Genomic DNA, 24,579 nt, shown 5'->3' on the forward strand with positions numbered 1-24,579 from the left:
TTGATAATTACCTTGTTTTGATATTTAATTATTATTTAGGTGTTGTATTTATATTCCATTATATAACTGCATATCATCTTACATAGCCTGTGACATTTTTAGGTTCAAGATAAATACTGATTTTCAAATACAAGGAAGAATTTATTGTATGTCAGCAGTCCCATTCCCAGCAAAGTCTGATGCAGTAACCAGTCTCAGTGTCCATTACCTAATTCATGCCACCAATATTTATCGAGTGCCTGCTCCATGTACTGGGATGTCCCCGTGGACAACCCAGGCAAAAATCTCTGTTCTCTTGCAACTTTCGACTCACGCTGTCATCTTTCTGGTTTTCTCTTGCATAGTCACATCTTCCTCTTCCACTTTTCAGGACCCTTGTGATTATATTGGACTCACCAAGATAATCCAGGGTATTCTCTTGAAGTTCAGCTGATTAGTAAAACCTAATTCCACCTGTAGACTTAACTCCCCTTTTCCATGTAACAACATAGTCACAGATTATGGGAATAGGGGGAGGAGATCTTTGGGAGACCATTGTTCGGCCTATCATAGCCATCAGTTCTATCAGTGTCTGAATGCTCTTTTTCTCCCACTAGTCTTTTTACTTCTGCTTCTACTTCTGCTCTCGATCCATCCAACTAGCATCCTGTGATGAGACAATCTGATTTATTCCTTGTACTATTTATACAGATCTTCTGTACTTGGCCTCTTACAAGCCATTGATTCAGAAGTTAGCTGCTCCTGTGCCTGCCTGATAGGTCCTGATGCAGTTAGTCAGGGGACAAGGGCAAGGTCATGCATTAGAATATTGCTACCAATTTGTAAGGAAATTCCTTGGGCTCATTTCATCAGGGAACTTCAAAGAGGAGATGTCCCTCAGAAAGATGGCTGTGAGCATAGCAGAGATCTTGATTGCTTATCCAGCATAAGTTCCGTGGGAGGGAAGTAAATTTATAAGTACTGAGGAAATGAGTTATCCAATTTACATATGTAAGCTTTAATATGCAGAAATTTGACTCTGTTTCTCTTGAGGGAACTTAATTTACTCATGTGGTGCCATCCTTTCTCCCAGGAGAGGAAAAATGTTAGTCTTGCCATTTCAAGGTTAGTTTCTTTCAGGTCAGACTTTTGTAGTCAATTGTAAATTTAATAAATTTTAAGTTCAGACTCCCTTTCGGTATTCTCTAACATTCTTGACTTTGCTCTTTGGCATTTGCGTGCAAGAGAAAACTTACGTGACAAAAACCTAGTGCATTTGCTCTCCCCTGTTCACTTGGCGTAGATACTGAATGTAATTGCTACTAAGAATTTGGACAGTCTCCTCAGCCTGCATAGGGACCATAAGCTATGGGTGGTTTTCACCATCACCCTTGAGCTGCACGTCTGTTTTCCACTGTCTATCCCTCAGTCTTTGCATTGTTGGGGTCCCCTTGGTCCTGCACTGAGGCAGTCCCCTAGCAAACATACAGATCCCTAATTCTCAGCTACCTTTTTTGCTCATCTCAGGGGCTTTTCTATTTTCTCACATCCTGCTGAAGCCAAGGAAGATTTCTGGCAGAGTGGCTTGGAAGACTCACTTTGCCTAAACATGCCACGTTACCATTTCACCTTGTGCTCTGAGAAAGGTTTGTTTCTCTATGATGTGAAATGAGACTCAAACTCCCCCTGCACTGATATTCTAAAGCCTGAACCTCTTGTTCTCATTAATTCAATAGTTAATTGAATGTAATTTTTTTTCGGGTTTCTTAATTAAAGTGAGTAAAGGAGATAATGTATGTGAAACACCTCGGAGTGGTATGGTACAGAGTAGCTGCTTGAAAGTGATTGTTAATATAATCTTCCAGTTCATAGAAAACTTGGAAGCCTATCTAACTTTCAGGGAGCATAGCATCTCTGGAGTATCTGTATTATTCCATGGCGTCATACTAAGTATTATGGTTTCTGAAACATTTCTTTAGGTATGTTTATTAAGCAGTTATATCAATGAGTGGTGGCACCTTCTGGATATTATGTTTGAAGCTATTTTTAAATGTATTATTCTGTAGACTATCTTGAAACTATGGACCTAATTAGAGTAAAGAAACTTAGAGGTTTTCAGTGAAAGAGGTAGGGAAACTATATTATTCTCTGTTGTCATCACCACAAAACTTCATCTGTCAGTGTAATAGTGAAAGTACATTAAAGCCAATTAATTAAAATTGTAAAAAAAAATGTACAGGTGACAAGTATTCTTTTGTTAGAACTTGTGTCAAAGATGGCAGGGAGAGGACTTGAACTACTGAAAAATTAAAGCGTATTCGTATATCAGTTACGAGGAAAAACATCCTGTCTTGGATTCTCTTTATGTGCTGCATTCTTTTTAGCAGAAGAAATGGAAGCCAGTGTTACGCAGCATGTGAGGAGCTGACATGTGATTTGAATACAGCTCTGTCTGGTGCCAAAAACTCATATTATTTCCACCATGATATTTTTCTTTCAGAAAAGACTTTGGATAAAAGGCCAAAGCAGGTAATTTTTTAAGGAAAAAAAAATGCTAGGAAAAAGCAAAGATACTAAAGGCTCTATTTAAAATAGGCACATGTTCGATATGGAAGGCAGTGTGGAGGTTCCTCAAAAAATTACAAATAGAATTACCATATGACCCAGCAATCTCTCTCCTGGGTATCTACCCAAAGAATTTGAAATCATTTTTACATAAAGACACGTGTGCTCCAGTGTTCATTGCAGCTTTGTTTACGGTGGCCAAGACATGGAAACAACTAAAATGTCCTTCGATAGATGAATGGATAAAGAAGTTGTGGTACATATACACAATGGAGTACTATTTGGCGTTAAGGAAAGATGATATAGGAACATTTGTGACAACATGGATGGATCTTGAGAGTATAATACTAAGTGAAATAAGTTAGACAGAAAAAGCAGAGAACCCTATTATTTCACTGATATGTGGTATATAAACCAAAAACAACAAAAGAACAAGACAGACAAATGAGAAACAAAAACTCATAGACACAGGCAATAGTTTAGTGGTTACCAGAGGGTAAGGGGGGTGGGGGGAGGGAGATGAGGGTAAAGGGGATCAAATATATAGTGATGGAAGGAGAACTGACTCTGGGTGGTGAACACACAATGGGATTTATAGATGATGTAATACAGAATTGTACACCTGAAATTATGTAATTTCATTAACAATTGTCACCCCAATAAATAAATTTAAAACAAAAAAATAGGCACATGTTAACATGCTACATATTGTAGAAATGTGGTTTATTTTAGTGGCATAAATATTATAAATATATATATATACATTATGAAAATATATCATATAATCTTAAAAATCTATGTGAAGCTGTCTACTCTGAAAATTGTTTAGTAAACATTTACCAGAAGACTTTTTGAGAGACTTCACGATACTTCATGTAACAACAAAAAATATGGTATTCTTTAAAACCAGAAGCAAGAGTTACTTCTTTTGGTGGGGCAGTACATGGTTTTTATTCATGTTTATTACAAAAAAAACCCCACACATTTCAAATGCGGTTTTATATGTAAAAAGGACAGCAGTATATTTACATTGGGGATCGAGAATTAAACTTCCGTCACTTACTTTATTTAAAGTTTATTTGCAAGCTAGATCTTTTTTCCCCCTAAACATTTAAAAAATTACCCTAGAGACAGAATTTGAGGGAATATTTTATATACAGAGGGTGCAAACCAAATGTGTACACATTTTAAGAAAGGAAAAAAACTGTATTAAAAGTGAACTACTCATCCCGATAACAAAAGATGAATAGAAGTTGTGTGTGTGCATTTTTTTGGCACCCCCAGTATATTTGAGAGGATATGTATATACTTGAGCTAAATTGTTTCTTCTGATGTATAATCCTCTCATTCTTTAAAGCACTGGTAATGTGTCTGGCATATGTAGGTTGTGACATAATAAATGACATTATCTGTAGTACATAATTCGAAGTACAAACTGCATCCTGAACTAATCTCCACCGAATCGCAATTATATTGTTGTCCCTATACCACAGGAAGGAGGTTAGACTTCATAAAGAAGCAAACAACATATTAATGGCTCAAAGCACAACTGCCTTTCACACCAATTAACTATATTGGTTTTTCTGCAAAGGACTAAATATCCTGGATCAATTAAAGTGATGTTGAGATTTATCTGTTTGTACCCTGATCAATTAACCTATTCAGGAGAGCATGTTTCCTGGATGTCATCTTAGGCTGAAATAAAAGAGAGAGCCTTGGGTTGGATGGAGTTTGTCATGGATAACCTGGATCTTTAAAATGGAGCTCAATAATCTGCCCCTCAGCAGAAAGCACAAGCAATCCAGTAATATGCAGGAATCCTGGATAAAACTAAATCTGGGGATTTTGTATGACTAAATTACTGTGCCTTAAATAGTTGGAATGAGAACCCACAAGGTCAAAATTCAGACAAGTATGGGAAAAACCTCATAGTTTGAATAAGTCACACAATTTCAGGAGTAAAAGTTTGATTTGAATCTTTTAACACTATTCATTTTAATCACTTAAATAAAAATTATAACTTTATGTAAAACTAATGTGTGCTCTGTTATAAACCAATGTTATATCCATCTGTGTCTATGTGAAACCAGTGTTCACCAGTAGCATCCGTGTTTAGCCGGGACCAGGCTGTAGAACCTGTTGTCGTAACAGAATGCTGGAATTGTGCCAGAAAAAGCAGGGTTGAACTGGTTTCTCTATGTGCCTGGGAAAAACCTGCCAGTCCCTGGCTTTCAAAGATGGTTTAGCCATGCATGTGCCATCCATCTGTTGGAGGCATAAGGGATTTCCTACTCTCCTCAGCCCTCCAGCCACAAACATGGTTGCTGGTCCCCACCCCTCAAGTCCCCCACCGCCCACCACCTCCTTTCTTCAATGCTTTCTCTCCTGCCAGGAGTGTACAGGCCCTGCCAATCAGGTACATCTTATGCCACTCTAGGGAAATCCTTCCATAGGCACTGATGTGAGCCAGAAATGCAGTCGAGTTTTTTCTTTTGCTGCCTTGCTTACTTTCACTGAACAGTTTGATTCAGTGACTTAAAAACAAAACATTCAATTTGATAATAAAAATATTTACACTATTATGGTTTTAACCAAACTTTAATGTCGACCTTCACTCCTCTGTGAAATGAAGCTCCTTGTGTCACCTGGATGAACCATAGCAGGGGTTTCATATTGATTCATAGTCTTGCTAACCCTCTGTCCTTTCCTCCCTCCCTGACTCCCTCATTGCATAAGGTTTTGCAGCATACACATTGCAGTGAGGGAAAACAGTGAGAAGTCTGCCTCCATATATTGTTGCTTTCCCCTCCATCCTCCCTTTGTTCACTGTACACATCCTCCAGTTCGACCACCCATGTTTCAGTTCCCCTCCTGTTTTCTAGAATGACCTTCTTTTTTCTTTAAAACGCTGATGGCAGTTAATAACGGGCTTGGAGGTTGGAGGTACAACTTCAAGTCACAAAATTGCACATACAAGCCATCGTGTTACAAGATGTTTTACAGCCTGTTAACATGACATAACTATTTTGGCGAGCTAGTGGTCTTCTATTTATATATATACATATTTTTGGATGTACTTAAACTCTGAAAAGACCAAGATGAACAAAGGGAAAAGTGGGGTTTTCTAATCAATTGTTTATGGCTTTAAATACCTTTTAATGTGAACTTATGAATCAAATAAGCAGTTCTTGTGCTTATTAATTTTCTGTTCCTTTCACACAGATTTATGAGAAATACCAAGATTTGTATACTGTAGAACCAAATAATGCACGCCAGCTGGTGGAAATTGCAGCCAGGGATATTGAGAAACTTCTAAGCAACAGATCTAAAGCTCTGGTGGTGAGTTTAAATTGGATCTGCTCATTTTATTATTTTCCATTACTTGTTTATTATTTATTTTTCATGCTTTATTTGGAAGTTTCCTTTCATATGCTCCTTTTGTCATAGAAACTGTGTTCACCTAACATGTTCATAAAAGATGAGATACCATGATTGAATTGTGAACCCAATAATCAGCTTATTTTTAATTATAACTTTATTGTTTATATTAGGTGATTTTACTAATACACAGAAATAGAATTTTTCATTGGTATGTGCATCTTTTATATATATATGTGTATATATATATATATATATATATATATATATATATAGTCAGTCAAGATGCATAATAATACTGTTGATCTATCATATAACATAAAATCCACAAGTATTGCCGGTACCCTTAAAGCTGCCTGGTACTTTTCTGTCCCATCATCCTAGGATGCCTCCCTACCAGAGATGGCCGATAGCGAGATATCTGATTACTTACTTCTTTGATACATAAAATAATTGTACCTCACATATATGTTTTGCTAAACAAGATTCTTGTTAGTTTGCTTGTTTTCCAGCTTTATTCAAATCATATTATACTTATATAGTTCTCAATGACTTGCTTTCCTCCATCAACATTATGTTTGTATGATCTAGCTGAATGTTTGTACTTAGCTTTAATTCATTTTTATTCATAGTTAAATATTATTTTATGAGGCTATATATCAATTTATTCATTTATTCTCTGTTGGTAAATTATTACTTGGATTGTTTCCAGATGGGTGCTACTAAGAACAGTGCTGCTAAATTTTCTTGCACAGGTTTCGTGGTATACATGTGCAAGAATATCTGTAGGGTCAATACATGACATTAGAATTACTATACTGTAGGTCGGCTTTACAAAAGTGTGACAATTGTTTTCCAAAGTAGTTGTATCAATTTAGACCTCCACTAGCAATATGAGTCCCCATTGGTCCATTTCTGGCCAATAAGTGGCAATGTCAGAGTTCTTGATTATAGGCAATCAGATGGGTGTGAAATGGTACCGCTGCCTATTACTGATGAGGTAAGCATCTTGTTTTATATTCATTCACCATTCTTGTGTTCTGTTCAGTGAAATATCTGTTCATGTCTTTTACATATTTTTATTTTTTGAATTGATTTTTAGGTTGTGTATTCTTGATGATAATTCTATACATTATACATGATGCAAATATCTTTCCAGTTTACGATTTGTATTTTCATATTTTATGGTGTATTTTGATAAAATAAGTTCTTAATTTTAATACAAAGTCAACTTAAAATATTATTAGTATTTTTGGGTGTGTGTTTTCTTTAAAAATTCCTTCCCACCCCTTATGTAATAAATGTGCTTTTTATATTTTATTTTAAAAGGTTCTTTGTCTTTCAGATTTATTTAATCTAACCGATCTCTGTCTATAATTTTAGGTGCAATCCAAATTAAATTTTTTTCTAACCATTTTTGCCAGGATCATTTATTAATAACTTGCCTGCCCCCGTGAGCTCCAGTGATCAAGCTAGACGTCTGGTAGGCCCAGTTCCTCACAATGTTTTTCTTCAGAAAGATCTTGAGTATTCTTGAACTTTCATATTTTTATCTAAATTTTAGACTCAGCATGTTATTATCCAAGGAAATCTTTGCTGGGATTTTGATTGGTAGTGAATGGATTCAGACCAAATTGGAAAGAACTAATATTATGATATTTTGCCTTTCTATTTATAATCATGATATTCTTACCATTTAACCATTTTTTTGTGCCCTTCATAAAGCTTTCTTCATAAAAGCTTTTATAATCTTTTGTTTGATAGAATGCTAGAGCTTAAATTTCCCTCCTCATATTCTACAAATCTTAGCATTGTTACAGGTATTTGTCCTAGGACAACCCTGAATTTCCTGTTACTTATCACTCACAATTCAGATTTTTAGCTTACTATAATACACACACACAAACACACAAACACATATATTATGGTACTCAGAAATTTCCCTTGCTTTTTGGGTCACTCATAAATCTTTTTTTTTTTTTTTTAATTTATTGGGGTGACAATTGTTAGTGAAATTACATAGATTTCAGGTCATAAATCTTTATGTTTCTTAAAATATCCTGGATCTATGTTGTAATGTAGTGTAACAAGCATCCTTTGGAATGTTTGGTATGCCACATTGCCAGAAGTTGAAACACTTAAGAGACATATAAATGAGAAATTTATGGGAAGATAAGCTTTCATGACTGGAAGGTTCAAAGCATTATCTTCTACTTTAGGTATGTAAATATCATTTTTAGGTATTATTTATAGATGTAAAGTGTGTTTTCAATAAAAGTTAATCTAATAAAAATAAGTAAGTAATAGTCATTGACAGCTGAAAATGATTCCACTTGTCCTGATTTTTATCTTACATTTTTTTCTCCAGATATAGGAAGCAGGTAATTTGGATATCAGAGTCCCTTACCAAAGGTCATAGAATAAAATAGGATAAATTTTGCCTTAATTGGATTCAATGGGAGAATTGAGACCTTTTCTTTTTTTTCCTATCATTTGCAGTTGAAGCTCTAGACAGACCCCTGGTGCATTATTTGAGTCCTGTGGTGGTTAAGTGCACAATGACAGAATACAGAAAACACAATGACTAATTAAATGTAGAATTCATTTGATTTTATGTCAGGGAGAAACATTTATGTTTGTTTTCAAACTAAATTCTTTATTTCACATTTTTGATTCCACACAAAAAGAAGACAGATTATTTAAGAGAATATTTTGGGGCTAATTGAAAAACAGGTACTACATTGTACTGTAAATTAATGCACAATGGCATTATTAATTTACCTCTTTTGTTGTAGGCTTATACTCAGGTAGACTTCTGGGTTAAAGGAGCTTTAATTTACCTGGGTGGGATCCCAATGTTATTCCATAAGTAAATATATTGGAAAAATCATGAATATATACATTTGAGGTAGATGATAAAATTTAATACTGGTTAGACCTCATTGTTTACTAAATAGTATTATTCAACTATTTCTCACAATAATACTAAGTGCTAGATATCACTATTAGTCTCATTTGTCAATGAGGAAACTGGGTAGTTGAGGATTCCTTTGACATGCTTAAGGAAATGTATTTAATACACAATGCCAGTGCTTCTCAAACTTTAATGTGCATATATAGTTCACCCATGGCTCTTGTTAAAATGCAAATTTGTGTTCACTAGAATTGCCCCGAGGTCCTACATTTGTAATAAGCTCCCAGGTGATGCTCATGCTCCTGGTACAAAGACTATACATACTTTGAGTAGCAAGAATGCGAGAGGATTCAAATCCAGGTTTTCTGACTTCAAGATCTGCATTCTTATCTATTACACAAATATATCCCTTGGCCTGAAGAAGTGTATAATCATAATGAGGAAGAAAGTAGTGCTAGGTAGTATGCTGTGAATTACTGTTCATTCAGATTAAGAATTGGATGCTCCAGTAATAGAGTTTTCAATGAATCCTGTATCAGTTAGCCATCTTCAAAAATAATTTAATGAAGTAAAATATGCGTTACTGAAAAAGTTATTTTTATTTGATTTTTTAAAAAAAATTGAACCTTTATTTTTCAGTATTAATGTTATCAACATAAAATACCTTTGAAAATGTATTATAGATATAAAAATCTATGAAAAAGAAGTAAATTAAACTGGCTGTTTTCTCATATAGCTACTAAAGAAATTACTTAAGGGTTTAAATTGGATAATTTGGGTATTTTTTTAAAGAAAATGAATGGGAGGTTTTTTTTAGTGGAATGATTGCAGTCTGTGATAAATTTTATTATGCATGCACATACTAAATTTTATGTATTTAGATAAAATACATAAAATACACATACACAAATTTTATGTATTTGAACATTAAATTTTCATTTCTATCTTTTATAACCTGTTGATTAAAAATTAAATAACTTATTTTATTGCTTTATGTTTATTTTGCATTTATTTATATGTTTGACTTGAAACTATTTCAACCACTGTTTTCTTTTTTCAATTTTAGCATTTATTTTGACTTTTTATTCATGCTTATATTGTGCTACGGTGTTTTGATCTGGTGTTTCCATCAACTGGTCTTAGAGCTGAAAGAGAAATCAATATTAAAAATATACTTTAGTTGCTTTTGCGCTAAAACCATCTCTTTTATAGCAAAACAGACTTTTGCACTTAAATCATCATTTTTTTTTTTTTTTGGTCTATATAAAATCATGTTATGATTCTGATGATTGATTTGCATTAGGCTCTTACAGAAATCCTATGTAGTAGGCACATTAAACATCTACCAGTTTTTGTTTTATAAATGAGGAAAATCAGAAAGGACCAAGGTTCTTGTCTAAGACTTGTACAGATAACATGAGGTTGTGGTGGAATTTAATTTTAGGACATCAATGTACAAATCCAGCTTTTGCCCGTCTAAGTCCACAATGGTAATTTCAGCCATTTTATTTCCAAGACATTGCATCTAAATGACTATTTTCTGACTATTTTTCTTGCTATTACTATGTCTCAGAAACTGGCTCAATATGATAGTTATCCTACTAACGTTGTTTGATTATTATTAAACAATCTCAAATTAAACAATGTTTAGAAGCAAAAAGGAAACAATCATCTAACATTGTCATTAACATTTATTTCAGCCTGAACTGGCTGAAAAATCTACAAGCGTTAATGAACTAACTGTTCATGGGAGAAAGCTTTTCAACAAAACAATCCAACCTCCACTGGTGCCTCCTGAAAGATGGAGGTGAATGAAATTGTTCACCATCCAGCACAGCTCAGGGGATCTGCTGAATTAATGAAGATCTCTAGACATTTTGCTCAAAGAAAATAGGATCAAGATTATAATAAACACATTTTTCTAGTGGTACTTTTTCAATTATGTTGTGTTCTGTTTCCCTCTGGCTGTCTTGGTCACTTTAATTAAAACTGCTCCAATCTATTATGAAGCTTTAAATACTGTAATGTGACTCAACTCTTAATTCAACCTTGATATTCAGTTATGATTAGCTAACGAAAGAAAATAACAGGTATTTTCAAATAAGTATTAAATAGGATTGCTTTTTTTTTTCCTGGAAGGAGTAGACCATTGCTATTTAACCGAGTTGTTTCATATGTCTTTAGCTCTTAGACCAGTAGTTCTCTATCATTCTTGTTTGTCCTCAGTGCATAGAGTTTGCTAAAAATTCAAATCCCTGGCATTTATCTCTAGAGATTTTAAAACAGAAATAAAGGAAGAAATATCAGAAAATATAGCCCAAATAAGTGATTAAAGCGATGGAGGAAGAAATGTGAAATTCTTCAGAGACTCAAAGAATTTAAAATTGATTGTGTTTGGATTTTAGGAAGCACTGGTTTACTTTCGTAAGAACAGATTCATTAGAATATATTGGAATGGAATAAAGACTACAGTGTGAAAGAGTGATTAGAAAGTAAGAAATTGGCAAGAAATTTGTTTGCATTTTCATGAAGTTTGGTTGGATAGTGAAAGAGAACTATGGAGTACTCTTTAGTAATGAAAAGTGGCTCCTTGGGTACAAGCTTATACACAAATCAAAGCAGAGGGGGTCTTATGGGATGGAGCTCTTCTGGGACTTGATCTAATAAGGCATTCTGCCAGGGGCAAAGCCAGTTCAGCAGAAAGAAGGTAGATAGACACTGTCAGATGGGAACTGAGGCATGGGGTGTAAATGGCAGTCAGACGTATGGTATTGCAGTTGGGTGTTTTGAATATATCTAAAGACTTTTTTGTTTATTTTTGAGAATGGAGGACATATAAGCATGGTTATAGACAGAACGGAAGGAATCTATGAAATATGAAAATAAGAAAAAAAAATGAATGTTGAAGGATAATTGCAGAAAAAGTAGATATCAGAGTCATGCAATTTATCTTTGAAAAGATGGTGGTATCTTTCACTTGAGACAAAAGGGATATTAAATGTGAATAAAGGTAATTGAATTTACAGGAACAGAAAATTTGAAAGTCACACTAGATGACTACTTTTCTCTTGATAAAGTAGAAGTTGATCTTATATGCAAAAAGTGAAGGAGGGGCTATGGGAGTCTTGAGGACCATACTGAAAATTTGGGGAGAAAAGTAAGAAAAAGTAAATTGAGTATGCTACGGGTAAATGAAACGACTGATGAAAAAAAAAATGTAGGGCCTTTCTAACGTTGAGAAAATATCCTCATATTCTAAGAGTGAGTGAGATGCTGAGCTACATATGAATTTGAAAGAGCTCTCTGAAAATTGTGTGTGTGTGTGTGTGTGTGTGTGTGTGTGTGTTTTGACCATTAGTCCAAAATCTTTCAAGGAGATACAAATTTATCCAGGTTGAAGAGAACAGAAGAAAAATTATTTTGGAAAATATATGGAAAATTGTGCCATTTCTGTTTCTTCAGAAGAAAAGTGTGCTTATTCTTCTCTTCAGTCTTTCTATAAATGTTTTTGAGAGGTTACTCAGATTGCTTATGCAGAGGGTGCCAAAAGCAGGTATACACATTTTAAGAAAGGAGAAAACTGTATTAAAATTGTAATACTCAATATATACCGATAACAAAAGATGAATACAAGTCATGTTTGACTTCTGTAGTTACAAGAGGTGCTCAACGTGGTTGCGATCAGCATGATTTTTTTTTTCCTTTCTTAAAATGTGTATACATTTTTTTGGCATCCTCTTTATATTTCCCCTTGAGTCCAAGTGGTGACTAGGTAATCCACTATTTGTTTTGCCAAGTTGAAGTTACTTTTGTTTATTTTGCTTTGATACATGCTTCTGGATGCTAAAAATAATAAAAATAAAGTGCTGAGGCTAGAGATGCCTGTCTGGTGGCTGAGCAATGAAAGGTGGCTCCTTGGGTACAAGCTTATACACAAATCAAAGCAGAGGTGGGTTTTAGGGGATGGAGCTCGTCTGGGACTTGATCCAATGGGGCATTCTGCCAGGGGCAAAGCCAGTTCAGCAGAAAGAGGGTAGATACACGCTGTCAGATGGGAACTGAGGCATGGGGTGTAAATGGCAGCCAGATGTGTGGTATTGCAGTTGGGTGTTTTGAATATCTCCAAGCAATGCAGGACAGCACCCCAAGAGAGGAATGTGTCAGTGTTGAGCGTCTACCAAACCCAGAGAGTACCAGCACACACTTATAGCCAAGTAGGGCTTTCCGTTACCAGCTTTCTCATACTGCCATTGCTGAAGTCATCACCTGTGAGTTGGTAAGTGTGGTCAAGGTGGGTTTTAGGAGGAAGAAAACTCAGAGAGAGGAACTAGAAGTTTATCACACTCCTTAAACTTAAGCTCCTGAAGTTTCTCAGCCTGGAACAGTACCAAGCTTGTAATGGGGTTACAAGTGAATTTTAAATTAAATTAGACTTTTCATTGTAACCCAGATTAGATATTTTAATTAATTAGCTAAGACTGTTTTTAGATATAAGACTTGAGGAAGTCTTATACAGAGGGAGAGATTTGGTCTCGAATTCTTGTTTTTAGATTATCTAGCTTTTAGATCTGTGTACCAGGTTTCTGACATCTATGACATCTCAATAATCTTAGCCAAAATATGTATATTGTCATTTGTCTAACCCACTCAGATTTCTCTGTATAGGTGACGTATAACTATTACAGCTAAATACGCCACCCTAATTATGCTTTTATTGGGGTCCCATAATACAAATTGGATGTAAGTCCCGGAAGGTCGCATCTTCCTCTACTTTGTTTTCTGTAGTTTAGCACTAGATGAAGCACAGACATACATAACCTACAGAATGTCTTTCCAGTTAATGATTTCACAGTAGAATGCCTCTTAGTTTTTGAAATCCAACTTTTCACAGAATAGACAGATCTCTCAATGAGATATTTTCGTTTCTGGTTTTGTAGTTTTGCTGATGCTATTTGCATTTTTAACCTCCAAAGTCAGTATTTTTTTAACTACGTGATATCTGGGAGGAGCCTTGATTTACATTCCAAATACAATTAGTAGAACATCAGATTCATGTGTAGATGCTTTGATGAACAGGCCACGTATCAGCCAAGGACATGCTCACGTTTTCTGGTGGCAGTGAGAAGCCAAGTAGGGTCTACAAACACCTGTATGTTAACAGTCCTGTTCATTGTTTCATTAGGAAGTGATGTTTATAGCACTTTAGGCTCTAATATGAGCATTTCTTACATTTTTCAATGCACTTTCATGTTTGATAAGTGTGTATTTTACTGTTTTACTTAGGGTTGAAAAAGTTAATTGGAGGTGTGGATTAATACAAGTACATTATGTATTTTTTCCATTTAACATAATAATAGGCTATCAGAATTTTCACTCAGAGCATCTGATTTTTCCGAAGTAGATCACTGGCTTAAATGGGAGATGCCTATATTTGTTGATGCCATTTATTAACCTGTTAAATGGAAATGTCTACACATATCACCACATTTCCTCTCTCATATTATACCCTTTGGTAGCATGTTTATGGATTTTTAAATCTAAAATAGTTATAATGATAGGAATTTGGGGGCTAAACAGAAGGGATGGTGAAATATGAAATACTAAGTGCTGTTCAGGACCTCTTGTACAGAGAAGAAAACAATAGATCCATATACCTGTAACAATGCTGTAACTCTCTACCACACTCAGTGTTTTAATTTTTATAAATTCTCCTCTGATTAACATTAAAGGTTTTCAGTGAAGTGTTTTTAAACACCTTCTATTATCAATCATTTAGCGCTAGAGAGTACTTTCTCCCTCCCTTCCCCAACCCATCCATGAACAAAGAAACTAAGTGACTGCATGAACAAATATACTTTTGAAAAAAATGTAGTTGCCAAATATACCTTGAAAATGGAGAGCACAATTAATGGTATATTGCACCTACTTTTTTAACTGAAGGTGTTCAGACAAGGAAAGGTTTTGGGCAACAATGATAGTCTTTTTCTAATAAAAGAAATCTCTTTTTGGAAGTGTGATTCTCATAGTCTTCAATTGATTTAATTCTGTAGTATCAGAAAGTAATATTTAAATTATCGAGAAGAACATTACTGTGTTGGCAATTTGACAAAGATAATGTATGCTCTCATAACATGGCACTTGCAAAAATTAGGTACAAGGGAAGTGTTGGGTTTGTTGGTTGCATTGAGTAAAATGAGAAGTCTTGCAAAGCTCACATAAGCAGGAACTAACACATAATTTGGCGGGCCCATGCAAAATGAGAATGAGAGACCCTTCTTAAAAAGGGATTAAGGATTCAAGATGGCAGCAACGGAGCATTAAACCAGTAACAGAGCATTAAACCAATTGTAGAGTCCATCAATGAAGGGCACTATATGATCGCACAGGTTGCACACCCATGAGGCTGGTCAGCCGTTGCACACGATGATTAGTCACACAGATATGGAACTAGACTTGGGATTCTAATTACTCATTCAGTGCTCTATGATCATAGTCACTGAATGTTACCTGCTGACTTGAGAGTCTATGAAACCTATGAAAATTGTTAAAAGATAATCCCAAAGTGAGGGGAAAAAAATCCGTATTTCATTTCACTTCTGATTTACAAAATTACAGACTTGGCCTAACAGAACAATAGAAATGCTCTGATCTGAATGTGCTCATACATGGTGTTTGTATAAAAATACATATAGAGAAACAGTATGATTCAAGGCCACCCTTTTGATTCACATAATAGAGTCTTTAGATAGAACTCCATAGCATGCCATGAAATTGGAGATAATCTGATTAAGTAGTGTTTGCTAATGGTAAGCACCGTTGAAGCGATTTATAAAGTTGAACTTCAAGTAGTGTTCTGATTCCTATGTTCTTAACTTTATTTTTTTAATCTGCTGATGTTTTATGTTTCCTTTTTCTCATTAACACCTTATTATCCTACCTCAGATTACACAAAATCTAAACCTTTCTGTGAATTTGTTTTTTTACACTGAGTAAATGCAGGCAGACCCCCCATTTGAGATACCCAATGCCATTCCAGCTTTTTTGGATACTCAGGAGTTCTTTTGAATCTATTCTTTATAATTTTTTAGCGCTTGTAAAATGAAGAACTATATTTGCAAAGATATGCTGTGTGTGTTTTCTATAAAATCCTCTGACGCAATTTACCATTAGAATGATAGAACACCCTGTGAATTTAATTAAAATATTATAGAATCATAAATCATGAAAAAAAAATTGGAAGTTAACTTTTCTGGTCTTTTTCTGTCATGCAGGTGACTGTCCAAACCACCAAAGTTAGGGAGTTAACTGTCCTTTCCTGAAATATTTTCAGTAATGAAGCTTCCACAAATATAATGCCCCATTATTGTTGTTTAGGTTGGTTTTCAAGAAATTATTTGCAACATCCATGTCCTTGTCTGATTTAAGCCCATTTTACTTTCTGTTACCTATGTGTATTAAAATTTGATTGGCATTCTTCTTATGAGAATATCTCAGTTTTTTTTTTTGTGTGTATGTGTGTGTATGTAGGGGTGCTGTAGGTAATAGGAACCATCATCAAACTCATCATAACTTAGTGTTCTTGGCAAATAATGATGATTCTCAGTTGCTGAGCAATGATTATTACCAGACATTGTGTTAATTGCTTTGCACACTTTATCAAATGTAATCTACAAAACAACCTTATGAGGTAGGTATGCTGTGTCTGATGATCAGAGTTTTATTGAGACACAATTGACGTACAGCACTGTATAAGTTTAAGGTGTACAACATAATGTATCGTTCAGTGATTACCACAATAAGTTTAATTGACATCTGTCATCTTATGTAGCTACAAAAACAATCATACACATCTTTACATGAGGAAAACTTTTAATTATTTTTGTAGAAGTCAGTCACATAAATGGAGTGGTTGAGTCAAAAGTAGATGGACATTATCTATATTTTTCTTTTAAGAAAATAATAATCTTTAATCTTTCCATTAACTCCTCTCTCTCATCTATATTTGTTTTTAGATATCAGGGCTTCTGGTAAATTTGGGTAGGAGTGGCCAGGTTGCATTTGGTTCAGTATAATAAGTTAAATATGGTTCTATAAGCAAGACCTAATTTTAAATGACGGATATATTTTTAATTATTATAATAATGTCAAAAACTCATACTGTTCTCTACAGATTAGTGCCTTTGTTTTTGGCAACATAATCAGTTCAAAATTAACAGGCTGGCTGGGGCAAACATCTGTCTTCCAGATTTATTAAAAAAAAAAAATCAGCCTAAGCATTGCCGTTACACGTACCAGCTCATATGCTCTGTCTTATGTGTATTATCCCAGTCGCAGGCAGCATGCCAACATGCCACGCTGTGGATGAGTCATCTTGCTGTCTGCAGACCTGGTATTGTAGGGCAGCTGACACTGTCAAAGCCCCATTAAGAGCAGAAACCAAGTTGTGTCTTGACAGCTGAGGCATTAGTTGTAAAAGACTGTCTACTGCTTCTCTGGCTAATTTATCCATTTATTCCCAGGACTCATTACTCCCCAATTACAGCTAGTCCTATAAATGTCGGTCTACTGTGGCCTGACAAACCAATCACCTCTGATTGTTTATACTGTCTCTTCTCAGAATTTCTAGGTCAGCCACCTTCAAAGTTCAATAATAAATAATAGTACGGACTCATTTTTTTACAAGAGTGTATACAGACAGTTTATTGCCCTGTACATTACTACCTATGTCATTATTTTCTCCAGCACAACATAATGCGACCTCTTAAAAAAATAAATAACTGAATCATCCAGTATGATATTTATGTGCTCTGAATATTTCTTTAAAAAGGTCATGTTCAGTAGCCATTTTTGCTTGCAGTTCACAGAAAAAAGCTGGACTCTTGCAGAAGTGTTCGGTTTCATTAGATGTGTGCAAAAATGTGTGCAAAGTTGCACACATCAACTTTCCCCTCTCAAATGGACATTTTTATACTGACAAGTTCAAAATAGAGTAAGAGTATGTAATTTCTGATACATTTGTTAGTACCATAACTATATTTTGACTCACTAATTATAACCATTAAAATGAAATTAGTCTTCACAATTTCTCAGTAGAGAGCGATTACATTTTTTAATTTAAATATTCAAATGTTTTAAAAATAATATATCTTATGGAATACCTTACATAGAAGGGTAAGAGCAATAACTAATTTATGCAGTGCTTATGATAAGTGCTAAGTATCCAAGGAGTGCACTAAGGACTTTATTTGCGTTTACTTATTTAATTCTTACAGTGTACTTCCAAACTTGGTATTGATAGTATCTCTATTTCATGGAGATGTTTTGCCCAGAATGTGAATCCAGATCCATTTAATTCTCAAGCTTTATAGCAGCATTTTGCCTCACTCTGCCTTGCACTTACTATGTGTCCATCACTCTGCTGAGTATTTTATATGTATTATTTCATTTAATAATGTCTTCATCTCTCCCGCCTCTTTTTTCTTCAATGTGATAAGGTGAGGAAATACAGATTTGGAAGTTTTAAGTTTATTATCCAAGGTCATGTAGTTGTATACTGGTATTTTTGTTTCAAAATAAGAGTACATATTACCATGTTTCATATAAGATGTACTGTACAAAAGAAGTGGTGATGATAGCTTATTTTAATTTTAATTACAATGTAAAAGGAGAGAAAGACTGAAAGAGAAGGAAGCAGTGGAGGAAACAAGGGAGACAGGTCCTAGCCTTTCTATTCTTCAGTTTTGCTGTTACTGGTAGTACATAAAGTATTTACAAAAAAAATGTGTGGTTGTCCGGTGATGGAGACAGAGATCACAAAATCTAAAAGTTTTTATACGCTCAACATGATTACTTGGGTATATATATATATATATACATATAAAAGCTGATTATTTCAGAGTATCTACAAGCCATACACTGTGCTGGGGCTTTTACACTCATAAGTGAATGTATTTGGGGAGTGTTTTAGGGAAACTTTGTTCTGGATAGTACAACATATACAGTTGTGGTATAAAGATTAAAATTAATTAGAATGGTTCTTATTACTGAACTTGAGCTTAAATACCATGCAGATGTTCACTCTCTTATTATAACCAATGAAACCAATGACTGTTTTCAATAATATCTCATTTAGTTGATATTTCAAGAAGTAAATTGAAAATTTATTTCAAGAAGTAAATTGAAAATGCAGATGTTCACTATCTTATTATAACCAATGAAACCAATGACTGTTTTCAATAATATCTCATTTAGTTGGTATTTCAAGAAGTAAATTTTACCCTCACCTAATGCATTGGTTATAGGCAAAGATGTAGAGTGAAATGAATCATTTACAGTTCTAAATTTAAGGTATGTTTAGCCAACTTTTAATTACAGATAGTGAGAAATGCAGGGCATGTTATATAGTTAAAGTCAAGACCTCTTGCTCCATTAGAGAGAGAGACATCATTGGATTGGGCAGGGAAAACATGGAGGCCAGATGGGTTTATCTAGTGTAGACGACAAAGAACTTTCCAAATTCTCTTAGAATTTTCATTCTTCCTAAAATTTACATACACATATGTTCACTATCATTCCTTTGCCCCCAATAATTGTTCACTAGAGATTTATAATTTTGAAAATGTTATCTTTTGGGAATTTGAGGGAGATAGCTCTTTAATTTCAGTGTCACTAAATGCCTGCCAATCATCTGGCCCGGAAAATCAGTGCTGCTTAATGTTGCTGCACTTCCACCATCACATTTCTCTTCACTAAATGGTAGCATCTCCTCCTTAGCTGACATTCATTCACACCCGTTTCCCCGTCGCTGTTGGAAGCTACATCAGCATATTAAGAAGCAGTGAGTGGCATCTCACCCCGCCCGGAGAAAAGTTACTGCATTTTAGTTACCTCAAAGATCCTCAGCTCCTCTCCCTAAAGAATTTCAGACATGTTTGTTCACTGATTTGAAACAGCATTTCTCAGCTGCATAGAAGGCACACTGAGTAAAAACGGGAAAGAGGACATTTTAAAGACAGTAAAGGCAGTTCCTGTCTAGGCAGGCCATACTTTTCCTCTCAGCCACATACACATGGGAATTATCCCTATGATCTGCCAGTGTTTTATTGCCGCATAAGTAGGCGTTCATTACAGAGGGAGCTGGCAGTGTATGTTTTTGTTGTGTTTGTGTGACAATAGTAATTTCCCACTTCTTCATTTAGTGACAGTGTTTAAAAAGGAAAATAATGTATGCAGTTTAAGAAGCAGTGAGCTCCAAAAGATTCTTGGTAGCTTGTATAAATGCAGAATGATATGTATGGTACAATTAATGTTTAAAAATTGGATAATATTCAACCAACATTAGCCAATGAAAGACACATCTGCCCATTGCATCCTCTGTGACATGGGTATGGCCTTTTCTGATTCGTTTGTAGTGTTACCTGTTCAAGTACTACTGAATCAGATATTTCGATTTATATTTTAAATCCTGATTTAGTTGTTTCTTTTCTGGTGAAATAGGAATAGTTTTATTTTCTGGTGTCCCATTATATCTGGTTCTCATCAGAGAGGGAAAAACATTATGGGCATTTTCCTTTTAAGGAACTGGATTGTTCTCTTTATGAGAATTTGTGGATAGTGAGAGAAAGGAGACTTGAAGTTAGAATTAGCAAGACAAGATTTTATATATATATATATATATATATATATATATATGTTTTTTCAGATTTAATCAGAGGATAGTTATTATAAATGTTTATAAAAACAATTAGTAATGAAACAAAATCATTGAGTTATCAAGGGCATATACCCAAATACCAACAAGCATTAGTCAGGGAGAGATGCAAGGTGAAGAATAGTTCTGCTCTATAAATTATGAGAACAGTGTTTAAATATGCTTAAAGTTATTTTAAATAGTTAAATTAAGTTGTTATAAAATATGGAAACTACCTTATTATCTATTTCCTTTTGTAATTCTTAGTGATTCTATTTAAAAATAATAAATATAGATTTTAAAACATAAGCAATATCATTATTTTTCAAGTAAGATATATATTTTATTTTTGAGGGTCTTTTTGTTCAGTTTTTCTGTACCTGGAATCCTCATACCACAAAGAAAAATTACCTCCCACTTGGTGACATTGACCTAGGAATTAATTAAAATTACTACTTAGGCCTAGCAAAGTGTAATCAGTGAATAACTAAAGTAAGAACAAAATGAGAGAATAAGTTACGTTTTGATTAATTCTAATATTTGTGGACATTAATTGATATATATGTGTATATATTCAATTAGCTATGTGGTGGAATACAATAATAATTGTGCTATATCTTATTCAGGATTTAATTTCTTATAACTTTAATTTTCTCACTTTCTTGTCATCAATAGAGAATAACATTTTATTTTGAATTAAGCGGGAATTTTTAAAAATCCACTTTGACTTGCATTATTGTCTCAATTGATTTTTTTTGGATGCGTGGGGAGGAATAGCTTTATTTTTCCCTTTATTGGCAACATTTTCTATCTTTTTAAAAAGATGTTTCTTTTAGACAGTATATAACTAGTTTTTAACTTTTGATCTAATGTGATAATTTCTGTCTTTTACTGGGAGAATTCAGTTCATTCATATTTAGTCTCAATTTTGTTTTTTCTACATTACTGATTATTGTTTTACAAAGTTGCTGCCTCTTATTCTTTTCTTTAGTTTTATTTTATTTTTTTCCCCTATTCTGATCAAATTGTTTTTCTTCCTATTTTCCACCTTGGTAATTTGGAAGTTGTGTTGTGCTTTTTGAATGCATTCATGCCACCTTTTCCTTCTGTCATTTTCTCAGTGATGCATATAAGATGTAGTATTTCTCTACATGGATGCTATTTCTTCTTACTCCCTTAGCCTCCTCCGTCCTATCGATATAACTTTAAGAGAGAGATTATTTCTTATTAATATTTCCTTGACTGTGTATCCCTTTGTTTTCAAGAGTACTTTTTAAGTATTTACATCCGTGTTCCCATGCAGTGTATTTTTATCTCTTGGGCTGTAGTCTTGTCTCTCAGCATTTTGTGAATATCATCTCACTGTCTTCTGTCCTATAGGCTTCAGATGAGATGTCTAGTGTAAGTATGATTGTTTTTATCTTTGTTTTTGTTTTTCTTTGAGGTCAGTTTGTTCATTATGTCTCAAAGCTTGTATGAGCTTTACTAATTCTTGGAATTCAAGAATTTTTACCAGCATATGTCTGTGTGAGAGTCATTTCCCATTCATCCATCTTACAACTGTGAGCCATTCTGATTTTCAGACTCAGGTCTTTTTTGCCATTTAGGAGCCCTTGTTTCTAGTATATGTTTAATTATAGTCTCTATATTCTTTTAGAATAGTGTACTGTTTGCCTGGTAGATTGGTTGCCTATGTCTTTTCACATCTCTTAACTTTTCCTTTATTATTCCCATTCCTTCCATTTTAATCGAACTTCTTGTGTTTGAACTTTCAGATCACTAATACATATATCCACAATGATTACTCTCTCCTTCAATTTATCCGCTTAATATTTATGGAAATTCATGATTTGATTTTATTTCTCCTCTGCATTTATTTATTTTCTTCTTACATTTTTTCATATTAGTTAGATTTTAAAAATTATTTCAAACATATGGAAAAGTTTCTAGATCTCTAAAAATGCAGTTATATCATAGTCACTCACACAAGAACAAGTTGCTGAAATCATTGTTCTTCGCTTTTTGAGGTCAAAGATCCTCAAAAGGGGGGCTGCATCCAACTTGGGGTGGGGGCGTGGGCAACATAGATACTAGATGCTAAGTCTTCCTTGATCTTCCACCTTTCATTCCTCATCTGTGCTTTCCATACAAGTTCAAATGAATGTTTTACTCCGTTGGGGGAAAAAGTCTTGTGTAGATTTTTCTTCTTGGATCTTATTATGGGCTGAGTTGTGTCTCTCCTTGAATTCATATGTTGGAGACCTAAGCCCCACTTTTGCAGAATGTGGTTGTACTTGGAGATAGGGTCTTTAAAAAGGTAATTAAGTTAAAACAATGTCATTAGGGTGGGCCCACATCCAATATGACTGGTGTCCTTATAAGAAGGCACAGACGAGCACAGAAAGAAGATACAGGGAGAAGATGGCTATCTACAAGCCAAGGACAGAGGCCTCAGAAGAAACCAACCCTCCTGAAAGTATGAACTTGAACTTCTAGCATCCAGAATTGTGAGCAAATACATTTCTGTTCTTTAAGCCACCCAATCTGTGGTACTTTGTTATGACAGCCCTAGCAGGTGAATGCAAATCTCAATAGATTCAGTTGCCCAGAGATTCTGGTAGGTGATTGATTCAACAGATGCAAATTGATTGATTGATTGATTGATTGATTGATTCAGGAGAAGCAAAGAGATGGTAGCAGAGTAGAGGGGTGATTATGATTCCAGAATCTCCCCCACCAAGTGAAAGTATTCATTAAATGGCAAAATGGTACACATTTCTTATTCTTAATTCCTACCATGTGAAAATACTAAGAAAGGAAACATTTGGATTCTTTTTTTTTTTTTTTTTAGTTTTATTTTATTTTATTTTTACATCCCTCACACCGTGAACCCCCCTCCCCCCATCCACCACCACCCCGACCTCACACCAAGCCATCACATTATACAGATAAAATTATAGTTGGCATTCGTTAATGTCCAGCCTCTGGTGTACAATGCCATGACCAGGCATCCACAGCAACATTTGGATTCTTTTAAGCAAAACATTAATCTTTCTTCTTGCTTTTCAATTATAAATATATATTTTAGGAAATATTATCTAATTGTAAATTATACAAAATACTTCCCATGTCATTAATCAGTAGGAAAGTGTTGCTTTTAGTTACCTTTAGGTAAATATAGAGAAAATTCAAATCTGACAGTTTTTGTTGCTTTCAACATCTGTGACAAAATTTCCTATGGGGAGGTACAAATTTCTATTCAAATTTATTTGTTGACTTCCATTAACTATATTTTCTTCGTCATTGATTATCCAACTTACTATATAATTTAAGAAGATCATATGCTTAAAAATGTAGAGCAGGAGACAAAGCCATTTGTCTTTCTTTTTTTCCACAGTGAAATTTGAAGTGGGATGGTGAAACAGAGGCTGCTAAAGGCATTGTTACATCAGTCATATTTGCTTTGAGTCATCTCATTATCATGGGTATAAAGATGGATAAGGGTTATCTCATGCGTTTCTGTGACATATTAAAATGTCATTGCTGTTGCTAGAGTGAATGAACATTTTTAGAGTCAGGAGAGAATGCCTACGGTTTAAAAATCACAAATAAAAATTTATTTCTTACCCAAATATGAACCAAGTAAATTAACTAAGGTTCTGAATTTTTTTAAAGGAAAAGGTACCATGCAAACGTTCAGGCAAAGCATTTATCTCAGAAACAGTAAGATTGCCAATAGCACACCCCACTAATGTTATATTTTCTAGCAATTCTTCCTATATATTGTTGATATTCACTCCACTTATTTGGTATGCTGACTACAGGAACAGCTAAGAATACTGTTTTTGCCAGAAGTCTCATTATCCTGGTGTTTGAAAGAATTGGACAAAAACAGTATTCTCTGGCTTTTTCACATTGTTTAATGACTAGCACATAGCTGACTGAAAGAATAAATGCTTTTAACATTTTGAACGCAAGCACAGTTCCTTTAGTGTCTGTAAAAAATTAATGAGGACAGATATAGCTTTGTTTCTTCAATTTTAAACTAAGCTCA

General features: G+C 34.3%; 1 protein-coding gene across 5 annotated transcripts in view; it reads left to right on the top strand.

Annotated features, from left to right (window-relative positions):
* CACNA2D1 (calcium voltage-gated channel auxiliary subunit alpha2delta 1) overlaps positions 1-24,579 on the top strand; it is a 469,014-nt gene that overhangs the window by 114,532 nt on the left and 329,903 nt on the right. For all 5 annotated transcript variants that reach the window (XM_081079528.1, XM_081079529.1, XM_081079531.1 and 2 more), the window contains exon 3: positions 5,767-5,883. In XM_081079528.1, coding sequence (XP_080935654.1) covers positions 5,767-5,883 — 117 coding nt within the window. The remainder of the gene's footprint in view (positions 1-5,766; positions 5,884-24,579) is intronic.

Source organism: Rhinolophus hipposideros (genome assembly GCF_964194185.1).
Source record: "Rhinolophus hipposideros genome assembly, chromosome: 18".
In the NCBI taxonomy this organism is placed as follows: Eukaryota; Metazoa; Chordata; class Mammalia; order Chiroptera; family Rhinolophidae; genus Rhinolophus; species Rhinolophus hipposideros.